The 13,527-nt window shown below is 41.0% G+C and overlaps 1 protein-coding gene across 3 annotated transcripts; it reads left to right on the forward strand.

Annotated features, from left to right (window-relative positions):
• Positions 1-5,907: 5,907 nt before the first annotated feature.
• On the forward strand, positions 5,908-13,349 carry LOC119285913. 3 transcript variants are annotated; one of them, XM_037565241.1, is made up of 13 exons: positions 5,908-6,067; positions 6,179-6,242; positions 6,345-10,118; positions 10,386-10,930; positions 11,004-11,077; positions 11,432-11,516; positions 11,726-11,812; positions 11,966-12,038; positions 12,230-12,273; positions 12,357-12,485; positions 12,577-12,678; positions 12,760-12,888; positions 13,001-13,349. In XM_037565241.1, exons 3-12 carry the CDS (start codon positions 6,608-6,610, stop codon positions 12,808-12,810), a joined length of 4,701 nt encoding a protein of 1,566 aa, XP_037421138.1. In that variant the 5' UTR covers positions 5,908-6,067; positions 6,179-6,242; positions 6,345-6,607; the 3' UTR covers positions 12,811-12,888; positions 13,001-13,349. The 3 variants fall into 3 exon arrangements, with proteins under 3 accessions (XP_037421138.1, XP_037421137.1, XP_037421136.1); XM_037565240.1 differs by having other exon boundaries at positions 6,179-10,118; XM_037565239.1 differs by having other exon boundaries at positions 5,908-10,118.
• The last annotated feature ends 178 nt before the right edge of the window (positions 13,350-13,527 follow it).

The raw sequence follows: 13,527 nt of genomic DNA on the forward strand, positions 1-13,527 counted from the left end.
ACGCACGCATGCCGGATGAAGGCGAGGGGAGGGGGATGGCGGAGACAAGGTCGGCGGTGGGGTGGGGGCGGCGGTGGTGGGTGGGGATGGAGGCGGTGGCGGAGACTAGGTAAGGGAGAGGACGACGCGACAGCCTCGATTGGATCTGGAGAAGGAAAGGGTGGGTGGGTGGGTAGGTCGGTTAGGGTTTTGGTCTTTCAGGAGAAGATCCGTTGGATGGGCGCGTGATGGATGGCTCAGATCGTGTCCAACTTGGTGATCCGCGTGGACGTGGTTGCTCGCTTCTCATTGGTTGGCTGGCGCACGCTCAAATATCCAAAATTTGGACCCAAATTTCTGAAAAAAATTATATGCCTACAAATGTATGTTGCAAAATTGAACCAAATCAAAGGGAGTTTGTTCAAATGATCTCATATTTTGCACAAGGGTGCATCTTGGAATGGCAAACAATGTTGCCTAAGGGAGTTTTCATTTTCTTTGCACGGAAAATTCATTTTCCATTTTTCGAGTGCCCGAAATGAGTTTTTTGTGAAGGATCTACCATATATTTGTTGCAAAATTGGACCAAATCAATTTTATAAAAAACTAGGTCATATTTAATGCACAATTGACCAAATGGTTGCGTGTAAAAAGTTTTGATCCACCTCTGGTGAAAAAGACAAATTTCCGCCGATTCAGTTGGAAGCGGGTCAAATTTGAACTGCAGGTGCCTTTTATTTTGCTCTTTATTTTTTTTCAAAAATCATTTCTAGGTACATAAGTATCTATTTAATCAGAGAAATATCAAAAATTTTCCAAGATTCAACCACTAGCTAGGAACGGTCAAGCCCGTCGTTTTGACCGCATTTTGAAACGGGCATAAAAAATTCGAAAAAAATCAAAAAAATTGGAAAACCTTCGCTTTGGGTCATTATATATGACCAAGTTTCCAGGAAAAATAATAAACTTGTAATACGGAAATTATTTTAAAAAAGTATTCTCAAAAATGAGCTATCATGCGTGAAGATTCATGGCTTTCAAGCCAAATGATCAATCTTATGGCCACATTCATCGCATAGTTTGTTCAAATGATCTCGTATTGTGCATAAGGGTGCATCCTGGAATTCCAAACAATGTTGCTTTGGGTAGTTTTCACTTTCATTGCACAAAAAAGCCATTTTCCATTTTCCGAGTGCTCCAAATGAGGTTTTTTTGTGAAGAACCTACCAAATAATTATTGCAAAATTGGACCAAATCAATTTTATAAAATACTAGTCCATATTTAATGCACAGTTGATCAAATGGTTGGGTGTAAAAAGTTTTGATCCACCTCTGGTGAAAAAGACAAATTTCCGCCGATTCAGTTAGAAGCGGGTCAAATTTGAACTGCAGCTGCCTCATAGTTTGCTTTTTATTTTTTCCAAAAATCATTTCTAGGTACATAAGTATCTATTTAATCAGAGAAACATCAAAAGTTTTCCAAGATTCAACCACTAGCTAGGAACGGTCAAGCCCGCCGTTTTGACCGCATTTTGAAACGGGCATAAAAAATTCAAAAAAATCAAAAAATTGGAAAACCTTCGCATTGTGTCATTATATATGACCAAGTTTCCAGGAAAAAAAATAAACTTGTAATACGAAAATTATTTTAAAAAAGTGTTCTCAGAAATGAGCTATCATGCGTGAAGATTCATGGCTTTCAGGCCAAATGATCAATCTTATGGCCACATTCATGGCATAGTTTGTTCAAATGATCTCATATTGTGCACAAGGGTGCATCTTAGAATTCCAAACAATGTTGCTTTGGGGAGTTTTCACTTTCATTGCACAAAAGAGCCATTTTCCATTTTTCGAGTGCCCCAAATGAGGTTTTTTTGTGAAGAACCTACCAAATAATTATTGCAAAATTGGACCAAATTAATTTTATTAAAATACTAGGCCATATTTAATGCACAATTGATCAAATAGTTGGGTAGAAAAAGTTTTGATCCACCTCTTGTGAAAAAGACAAATTTTCGCCGATTTAGTTGGAAGCGGGTCAGATTTGAACTGCAACCGCCTCATAGTTTGCTCTTTATTTTTTCCAAAAATCATTTCTAGGTACATAAGTATCTATTTAATCAGAGAAACATCAAAATTTTTCCAAGATTCAACCACTAGCTAGGAACGATCAAGCCCGCCGTTTTGACCGCATTTTGAAACGGGCATAAAAAATTCAAAAAAAATCAAAAAATTGGAAAACCTTCGCATTGTGTCATTATATGTGACCAAGTTTTCAAGAAAAATAATAAACTTGTAATACAGAAATTATTTTAAAAAGTGTTCTCAGAAATGACCTGTCATGCGTGAAGATTCATGACTTTCAAGCCAAATGATCAATCTTATGGACACTTTCATGGCATAGTTTGTTCAAATGATCTCATATTGTGCACAAGGGTGCATCTTGGAATGGCAAACAATGTTGCCTAAGGAAGTTTTCATTTTCTGTGCACGGAAAATTCATTTTCCATTTTCCAAGTGCCTGAAATGAGTTTTTTGTGAATGACCTACCATATATTTGTTGCAAAATTGGACCAAATCAATTTTATAAAATACTAGGCCATATTTAATGCACAATTGGCAAAATGGTTGGGTGTAAAAAGTTTTGATCCACCTTGTGTGAAAAAGACAAATTCCCGCCGATTCAGTAGGAAGCGGGTCAAATTTGAACTGCAGCTGCCTCATAGTTTGCTATTTATTTTTTCCAAAAATCATTTCTAGTTACAGAAGTACCTATTTAATCATAAATACATGGTTTGGTGGCGATACGTCGAGGTTTGGACGGTGGTGGAGGGCCCCAACTCTAGAGCGCGTAAACTCGCATGCCCGCTGCAGGGTCACCGCGTGACTGTGGCATTGCCATGTGTTCTGGGCGGCCTAGGCATGTCTAGTGGGTTGGGCACTCCCCAGGTAGGTGCTAGGAAGAAAATCACAACATAAGATTCTCACGAGGAGACCGATCGATACTCAAACATGAATAAGCAGCCAAGTGTTTGATTAGCGGTACGGGAAATACACATGGCTAATGGGCATGAGTTTTGGCTGAGGATGACCAGTTACTAAGAAGACCGTCTTCACAAATTTTCAGCTCAAAAGGAGGAGCGTAGGTGGTACTTGCTTTGCAAAGTACCACACTGGACATTAATACGAATGTTGAAGCTGGGCTCAAAATAATGAATCGATTGAGCTGGCATTTGGTGGAGGATGGTTATTTGGGCATAGGAAAGCACTGTAGAAAATGGATACCATTTGGACATGCCAAAGTGGTACTTCCTTCACAAAGTGTTTTGGGAATGACAGAAATATAGGTTGCTTCACAACATAGGGCAAAAACTGCCACATGGACATGACACATAGGCAAAACTGATGAAGTGGCGCCTAGTCATAGCAACCCACCACAATTTAGAAGGTTATGACCATCTATATTGGTCATGATCAGCTAGAAATAAGGCAGCGAAGCAGTGCTATCTGCTTTATGACCATTTCGTGTAAGGAAACTACGACCTTTCTGACCGAAATGGTCGTTATAGTTTAGGGTTTGGAGCCCCCCGAACAGCTTTTGACCAATTGGTCTGAAATGGTCATAGATCTATGACCAATTCTTCCAGGGTCACTGACAGAAGGTCACTAGTTGACATATTTCTTGTAGTGATGGTCAATGGGTTTGATCTAACAATAATGGTGTTTGATGGCATTTTTGAGCAAAAATCTAACAAAATGATGACATTTATGAGGTATGTAATGGCATTTTGAGCATGCATCTCAATGAACGATGACAAATTTTAGCACTTGTAACTTCTAATGGCAAAACTGAGTAGCGCGACACAACAACTGGCATAAATGATAAAAACCAAATCTTTCTAAGTTGATTAAAAGTATTAAGAAAAATATCAATATCTACAATACCAAATCAATATATCATGTACCAGTATATTTTCAATGTGTTAAACAAAAGCTGGCCTTGGCTTTTTGCATGACATTAATACTCCCTCTGTCCCAAAATATAAGACCTTATTACATCCAACCTCCTAAGAGATCAAATCTCCTGGGTAATCTGAACCAGAGAAACAACAAACCAGGCTCACAAATCAGAGCTTGAAAAGAGAGGATCTGTCCACGATCAAAGCAAGAACCAAGATAACCAAGGAGGTTCGATAGAACCCACACGAATTTGTGTATTAGGGACCTCAGCAGGTACAAGATAGATAGGGACAATTCCGAATTTGGGGCTTGGGAAGTTCTCGATTTCTTGAAGAATTTGTTGCAGTTGTGAGGTGAAATCAATAAGGGTTAGGAGGTGCTTATTCTTGATAATTTCTCCTATTGTTAATTAAGAGAAAATATTGTTCTTTGAGATGAATGGTCGTGGTCGCCCGGAATTCCCATGCAGAGTTTCCAGCGTTTCATGGTCCGATAATTTGTGCCGCGCAAAAGCTCCCAGATTGTGGGATGAAGCTCCAATCTCCTAAAATATAAGACCTTATTACATCCAATGTAATAAGGTTGGATGTAATCAGGTCTTATATTTGGGGAGAGGGAGTAGCTGCCAAATACGGTAGGACGCTACAAATTAAGGAAAAATCTGTAGCATCAATACACAAAGGGTAAAAAAAAGAATGACCAATCCAATCCAAGAAGTAATATAGGGCAACACTAGGCATCCGACTACTGATAATTCCTACCTATCAGACTAGTGGGAGGCCGTTGGATTCAGGCTAGATGAGTGGTGGATTATGCATGGTTGCATGCAACCCACAAAACGTGGAAGGTTCCAAATTTAAAACCAACCACCATATATGTGGGGTTTGACCGATTGATTGCCTCCGGTAATCACTCACAATTGCTAATTTATTGAAACTAATTATAACAGCTTTTAGGGAAATAAATTAATTATTTTATCCCAATAATTTTCACTATATGTGGTTTCTGGTATTTGTCGACACTACCTCCAATGCAACGAAAGTTTACTTCTATCTAAAGCACTGCAAATTAATTTTGCTTCCAGTATATTCGCAAACTTTCTTTAATCCCGTTGCTTCTACATATAGGATTTTCACTCAGCTCCCTAAATCATGTGCTTCCTTCCATCTTAAGATAAACATGCTTTCGACACTACAAACCATACTTCATAGTTTCTGCTATCAAGCGTGTGTGGTTGTATTTGAAAGCACAATTTTATGATGATTGAAACATGTCACATGAGATATTGATGCATTTCATGTGTTTGTGAGCCATTGGAAACATAATTTGATAATTCTTGAAGCGTGAACCAAGTACTATTGATGCATTGGGCGTAGTTGTGTGGAGGAACGAATCATTCACACATATACACGGAAACATATTATATATAAGTTGGAAACATGCCACATATGATGAAATGATGCCGACGAAAATTGGAACGACTTCAAGTAGGTGGCGGTCGTTGCCGGCGCTATGGAGAGAGTGATGTAGTGTTGGAGGTCGATATTGTGAGATGATCGATCTCACATGGCCGCTCACCGAGGGGATTGACCATCAAACTCTCGCTTACGACCGTCAGCGCATGCATGCACTTCCATTGTTGTTGATCTTGGTGGATCAAGATCACAACAGTGTTGAGAATCACCGCCTTCATAGATCAGCATCATCGCGTCGTAGAAATTAGTAGGATCTCCCCATTTACGGGGAGACGCTTCCCGTCGACGTACTCACCAATGAGATGATCCATGTAGTCCGCGGCGGCGGCGGCGAAGGCAGCGTCGATGGGCGTTACCCTTGCTAAGGTTGTGGTAATGTAGGGGTTCATATATAGCTTTGCTTCCAAGGCGTTGGATTTTGAAGCGTTGGATTTTGAGAGGTCTGACACGAGGCGTGGGATCGGACTATAAAGCGTTTCCCTAATATAAATAAGTAAAGTGGCGACGTCATCAGGATACACAATTCTATGCCGGTGAAGGGTGTAATTATCCCTTCTCCGGCATCATTTAATCCTGGGATATACTCTCCCACGCCCGCTCGAATTCCTTCTAACGAACCTCCGTAATCAGCCATCCCTAATACACAAATCCCTGTGAGTTCTGTCGAGCCTCCTCGGTTATCTTGGTTCTTGCTTGGATCGTGGACAGATCCTTTCTTTTCGAGCTCTGATTTGTGAGCTTGGTTTGTTGTTTCTCTGGTTCAGATTACCCATGAGATTTGATCTCTTCAGGGTGTTCTTATTCGTCGAATCTGGGGCGAAATCAGAGGTATTTTTGGGCGGTGTCGCTTCGATCCTGCCAAGGTGGTTTGTTTATTTTATCCCGCGGCATTAGCTTGTTGGATTGTCGTAAAGTTCGGATTCTCAGCAGGGACACAAGGTAGACAGGGACAATCCCGAATTGGGGCATTGGGAAGTTCCCGATTTCTTGAAGAACTGGTTGGAGTTTTGAGGTGAAATCAATAAGGGTTAGGAGGTGCATATTCTTGATAATTTCTCCTGATTGTTAATTGAGTGAAAAGATTGTTCTTTGAGATGGATGGTCGTGGTCGCCCGGAATTCCCATGCTAGAGGTTCCAGTGTTTCATGGTCTGATGATCTGTGCCGCGCAAAAGCTCCCAGATTGTGGGCAAAATGTATGCCGTCGGAAAGGTCTTGTACAGTGTCGCCGGTCCATTCCACCCATTTGGTGGTGCGGTCGACATAGTTGTTGTGCAGCAGCAGGATGGCAGCTTCAAGAGCTCGCCATGGTATGTGCGATTTGGCAAGTTCCAGGGGGTTCTCAAGACAAGGGAGAAGGTGGTAAACATTGCCGTGAATGGTGTCGAAGCCGGGTTTCACATGTACTTGGATAGCAATGGTGAGGCTCACTTTCTCAGGGATGCAGACTCAATTACTGTGGGAGGGGATTTTGTTGTGTCCACTTCATCTTTGGGGGATGAACGGGAGGTGACGATGCAGGATGCACAGTTAAGGAAGTCCAAGAGCACTTCTTGTGATATCTCAACCATGGAGGCCAGTGCTGGGGATGGGAAGATGCCTGCGAGGACAGTCTCAAGACAGAGCACCATACTTGAGCGGATGTTTGGATGGAAACCAAATAAGGATAATGCCCCTGCTGTGGATAGCGTGTGCTCATTAGAGCGCGCGGAGATTGCAGCCGAACTCCTTGATACAAAGTGGTTGACAAATCTCTCGCATGGTTCGGAAGCTCCTAGTTCTGATCATGAACCTTCCAGTAGTCATCTGAGAGATGCTGGCAACGGTAATCAAGGGGAAACCGCAAAAATGGTATTGCCAGATTGTAGCTTTGATCATTATAAAGCAATGGGCTCTAATTGTGAGAATGTGAACAGCACTGTTGGTAGCCCACATGGAGGAAGGAGGAGTTCAGGAGATGAAAAGGCGCACTGTATACAAACCACTAGTGTCGAGGAGGAGATTGTTGCCATTTGTGCGCATAAGACTGATGGGATCATGTCAACTATAGACCGGCCAGGATCAGAACATCTGTCAAATGATTTGGATACAGGTAAAAGTATCAATGAGTCTGTTGATACTCAAGGTGAGTTGCAGGGTAATCTTGAAGATGTTACAGTAAGGGAAATGCACACGGAGGTTTTTTCCAATGACATTTTTGAAATTCATGCAATTGAAACAGGCATTACTGATTGTAAAAGTGAAGTGGTTTCACAGTTTGTCACTGTTGATTCCGACAAGTTCAATCAAAATTTTACAGAAGCGAATTCACCAACTTTTAGCACAACCACATATTTTTCAAGTGAAACGCATGATGGTTCATCGATTGCTTGTGGTCATGAGGCATGCCAAGAGAAAGTGGTCATTATAAGTACCTCGGAGACTCTGGAGAGCTCATATGATGTGTCCAATATTTTGGCTGATGAAGTTCATTATGCTGAAGGCATCTCATTGGCTGATGGTCTACAGTTTGAAGAGTGTTCCAGAGTCTCCAGTGGAAGATTGGAACAGGAATATGTCAAGGAAAGGCCACTGTCAAATCATAGTTCTAGCAATAAAGAAGACTTGTATAACGTGGGTGTTCCAGAAGTTTCTGTTTTTGATGACTCTAGTTCTCAAACCTTCCAAGCTAATCTTCCTGATAAGGATATTTCTGTCAGTACTCTTGTCAATGATCACATGGATATTTCTGTGGACACTGTTGCAAATGATCATAATACCAGCTCATCTCATGATTTAGCTTGTCAGCATGGTCTAATATTTCCTGATGCTCCTGGTGGTATAGATATATTGAGTTATGTGCATGAAAATGATTCTGACACTGTAGCAAAGGATTCCACGGTGAATACTAAAACATGCTATGGGGAACATGATGTTTCTTTCAATCAGCCACCAAAAATTCAAAGTGTGACCGGAGAGTGCATTGCCCAAACACCTGATTTCCCTAATAAAGTGGAAGGTGAAGTTTCATCAATTATTTTTGATTTTTCCAGTTTGAGCAAAGTCGATACAGAAAATATCAAGCTAGAATATGATGAGAACCGATCTGGTTTTGCAAGTAGAGTTGACATTGAGCTTGTGCCTGACAGGCCCGGAGAGTGGATTGCCCAAACACCTTATGTCCCTTATAAAGTGGAAGGTGAAGTTTCATCAATTGTTTTTGATTTTTCCAGTTTGAGCAAAATCGACACAGAAAGTATCAAGCTAGAATATGATGAGAACCGATCTGGTTCTGCAAGTGGAGTTGACATTGAGCTTGTGCCTGACGGGCCCGGAGAGTGCATTGTCCAAACACCTGATTTCCCTAACAAAGTGGAAGGTGAAGGTTCATCAACTGTTTTTGATTTTTCCAGTTTGAGCAAAGTCGACACAGAAAATATTAAGCTAGAACATGATGAGAACCAATCTGGTTCTGCAAGTGGAGTTGACATTGAGCTTGTGCCTGACGAGCCAAGGGACGAAGCAGAAGCACTTGTGTCTTTATCTGCTTGCCATAATAAATTAGAAGATGAATTTTCACCAATTATTTCTGATTTTTCCAATTTGAGCACAGTCGAAGCAAAAAACGCCAACTTGGAAGATAATGAAAACAGACCTAGTTCCGCAAGTGGAGTTGAATTAGTGCCTGTGCCTGAGGACCCAAGGGATAAAGCAGAAACAATTGTGCCGCCCTGTAAGTTTGTAGATGAAATTCAGCTTCAATTTAGTGACACTACAAGTTTTTCTGACAGAAAGACTATGGATGGTGTAATAGCTAATAAAGCAGCAATTGAACGAGTGCATAATGCAGCTGATGGTGATGCAGATGAAGGAGTAAACGACATTGATCTTGAAAATAAATCAGAAAACAATCCTGATTTTTCAATGCCTGAGATTATCCTTGTTCCTATTCCTGGAAGTGGGTTGCATCTATGTGATAATAATCTGGAGGCCAAATCTGCACCAAATATCCGTTCTCACATACACGATCTTGAAAGATCTGATGATTTTCGAGTAAGTCGCTCACTGTACAATGGTAAGAATAGGGAGGTTGATCCAGTCAAGAGTAAAAACTCTGGCTTTCCAGAGCAGCAACTAGAAGGCACTAGTCAGTCAAAAGAAAATAGTGCCCCAAGGGATAAAGCAGAAACAATCGTGCCGTTCTGTGAGTTTGTAGATGAAATTCAGTTTCAATTTAGTGACACTACAAGTTTTGCTGATAGAAAGACCCTGGATGATATAATAGCTAATAAAACAGCATGTGAAGGAGTGCATGATGAAGCTGATGGTGATGCGGATGAAGAGGGAGGGAATGACACTGATCTCGAAAATGCATCCAAAAAACATTCTGATTTGTCAAGGCCTGAGATTATCCTTATTCCTATTCCTGGAAGTGAGTTGCATCTATGTGATAGTAATCTGGAGGCCAAATCTGCACCAAATCTCTGTCCTCACATAAATGATCTTGAAAGATCTGATGGTTTTCAAGTAAGTCGCTCACTGTACAATGGTGAGAATAGTGGGGTTGATCAAGTCGAGAGTAAGAACTCTGGCTTTTCAGAGCAGGAACTAGAAGGCACTAGTGAGTCAAAAGAAAATAGTGGCCTGTGTGAGCTCATCAACAGTCCAGTGCCTGATAACAAGCACTCTGATGACCTGAAAGACAATTCGTTCAACCCTGTTGTGGGTGAGTTTGTTTTACTATATGAGCTAATACGTCTGTGCGCTATAGTAGGCTTTAATGATATTTATTTTGTTCTGCAGATTAAATGTGATGCCTATCTCTTAAATCTTAGTAATAATTCTGTTCTGTGGCATGTGCAGTGAATTTTGTAGATATATTCATATTCATCAATTTCAGGGGACTGGATCCAGTTTCATTTTTTACTTTTGTTAGTTGCCTGCAATATTGTATGTGTCAGTGTAATAATCGCTAGCTGTGTCATTTTTGTAGAATTATCCCTATGCAGGCACTTGTTATCTGAAGGCATGGGAGCAGATGCTGCGCGCAAAACCTTTGATGCTGAGAAGATAACCTTAGAGAAGTTCCGTGCCATGGAGCAGTCATTGATAAGAAACGACAAGCTAGTTGCTAGGATTTCTGGCCGTTACTTTCCCTGGGATGTAGCTGCACCTGTCGTACGGGGGATGGTTTCTTTTAGAGAGGAACAGCTCTTTGAACACCAAGGTATGATAAAGGTGGAGCGAGTTGAGCCAAGCACAACACAAGGTGGCAGCTGGAGAATCTGGCCATTTAGTTTCAAAAGAACGAGGACTATTAACAGCATCCAGCCAGTTTGTGAGAGCACAGTCGCGAGTACTTTGTCCATTCCTGTTAGCGAGTCAGATGGAGAAAGAAATAAACGCAGTGCAAAGATGATGGAGGGGAAGGTGCGATCGCTCACTCCAACATCTGAGGAACTTGCGTCTCTTCATCTCAGAGAGGGCAGGAACATTGTGACATTTACCTTCTCCACTGCCATGCTTGGGACACAGCAGGTTAGTTGCCATTCTTTCATTATCACACTTGATTTGCCCATGCAGTTTCTCATCCTCCCCGCCTTTTTGACAGGTAGATGCTCACATATATTTATGGGAATGGAATGCACACATTGTCATATCAGATGTTGATGGAACTATCACCAAGTGAGTTGGGCAAATCCAGTTGGCATTTTTTTTGAATCTGTCTCCTGAATGCCAGGAACATAATGATTTATAAATACTCCATTTGATTTGATTAACTTCTTATTACCTTTTCAGTTTTAAAACGACATTTTGTGTTAAATGAAAAGTAGTACTATATAAGTAAAAGAGTTTGGAAAAATAACGTCCTGTTTTTTGGTTGATGGAACTTATCCTATCTGCCTACAAGAGGGAGGGAAGAACATGAGTTTTTTTCTTATTCCAAACATTCAAATATGCATTTTGTTCACTACAAAATAGGGGCATTTGTTCTTATTCCATACATTCAAATATTTATAACTGTAACTATAAATGCAGGTCTGATGTTCTAGGTCAGTTCATGCCAATGGTTGGTGTTGACTGGTCTCAAAATGGAGTTGCTCATTTATTTTCTGCAATACAGGTATGCAGCAAGACAGAAGTATTAAAGTTCATTCCCAGATATAGCTCAAGACAGTTGCAATTGATCCATTATATATCATCTTTTCTCCAACTACAGAAGATTCTCCAAATGCCTGAAGAATTGCATATGTTTGTTTTTCTGTGTGAATTTTTGCAGCAAGCTGCCCCTAAAATGTTTTTAATTGTGTTTGTTCTTATGGCCTTCCACAGGAAAATGGATATCACCTGCTTTTTCTAAGTGCACGCTCTATTTCACAGGCCCACCTAACAAGACAGTTCCTTTTCAACCTAAAGCAGGTATTAAAAATTTCTCCCACCCTTTGTTCATCTGTTTGTGCCCTAAAGTCACAAGTGGTGATAATACTTTATATGTTGAATACCCAATTATCTAATAATGAGTGCCAAGTGTTGATCTATCTTATTCTACCAACGTGTCAATATGGATTTCAGGACGGAAAAGCACTTCCTGATGGCCCTGTCGTGATATCTCCTGATGGCCTCTTTCCATCTTTGTACAGAGAAGGTGAGCACTAGCCTTTTATATTAGGGACAGACTTTAAAAAACTAGTATAGCACAGTTTTTCTTTAGTGCCAAGTTTGAGTTTCTGAAGTGATGAGGACAGTGCTGAAGAATCTGGAGGCTGCTGAATTTTGTTTGATCTGTGCCAAGTGAATTAAGTATTGAAACCACCGTTGTTTGACATTGTTTTGCAGTTATCAGAAGAGCTCCTCATGAATTCAAGATCTCATGCCTAGCGGTGAGTAACTGACTAGTCCCTAAGACACATAAAATCGAGAAGAAAAGACAAGTATGTAGTAATAAAGTGTTGCATACATACAGGATATCAAAGCACTATTTCCTCCTGACTCGCATCCTTTCTATGCGGGATTTGGGAATAGAGATACTGATGAGCTTAGTTACCTCAAGGTTGGGATTCCCATGGGCAAGATCTTCATAATAAATCCCAAGGTAAGAAATGAAAAGCATGTGCATTTGCATAGTGTGAATAAAGTCCAGTAAGTGAAGGCATTTGTTTGTTTATATTTGTGGTTTGGTGCAGGGTGAAGTTGCTGTGAATCGCCGGGTAAATACAAAATCATACATGTCCCTGCATGCTCTTGTGAATCGGGTGTTCCCTCCTCTATCGTCACCACCGGAGCAGGTCTGTCTGTCGTGTTTTCTGATTCTTGACTTGAGTTTCATCAGTGTGTTTTGTACCTTGACCTGATGGTGGTGACTCCAGGAGGACTACAACACCTGGAATTACTGGAAGATGCCAGTCGCTGATATTTGAGGTGCAGTCTGGGCACAATGCTCTATGGCACACAGCAATGTCCATAAGAAGGTGAAGGCAGAGGGGTAGTGCAGCGAGGTATTGTTGTCCTAACCTGTTGTGTTCCCTGCCTGCCCTGCCTGCTAAGGAGTAGGAGTAGTTTCTTGCAGGAGGTCAATCTTCACATATACATTGTCTTGTGTTTCCACAGGCCAATGAATGGTTGGGGAATGCTCCTGATGCAAGATGGACGGTGTGTATAATACGGAGTAGGCAACATAGTCTGTACGAGCGATGCCATCATATTGCAGCTTGGTTGAGAATGGGAGGTCCCTTGAGTTAGTTTCTTCTTCCTTGCTGTACTATCGTAGTAGTACTAATTTTGTACTAGAACAACAAGACAAGAATTCAAATATCATCAAGTAAGTCTGTTGGATTGGCTGCTGGTGATGACGTTGCGTTTTGCACATGTCAATCTTGTTATTTTAATTTTGTCTGCCTCTGCCTGTGGACAATTTATTCGCAGAATAAATATAGCGTCCAGTCAGTATTGATCGTTCCTTCCTGTTCCAGTCAGTTTGCTAGGTTATGCTATTTGCTTTTCTTCTTCTTCTGTTTACCCAAAAAGGCTTTCGCCTCGCTTTATATTATAAAGCAACTGCTCAAGCCAAACATCCAAGAAGGTTCAAACACACATACACACAAAAGTCACACCGAGAAGAGGAATCCAAGGGTTAG

Source organism: Triticum dicoccoides, chromosome 4A (assembly GCF_002162155.2).
Source record: "Triticum dicoccoides isolate Atlit2015 ecotype Zavitan chromosome 4A, WEW_v2.0, whole genome shotgun sequence".
NCBI lineage: Eukaryota > Viridiplantae > Streptophyta > Magnoliopsida > Poales > Poaceae > Triticum > Triticum dicoccoides.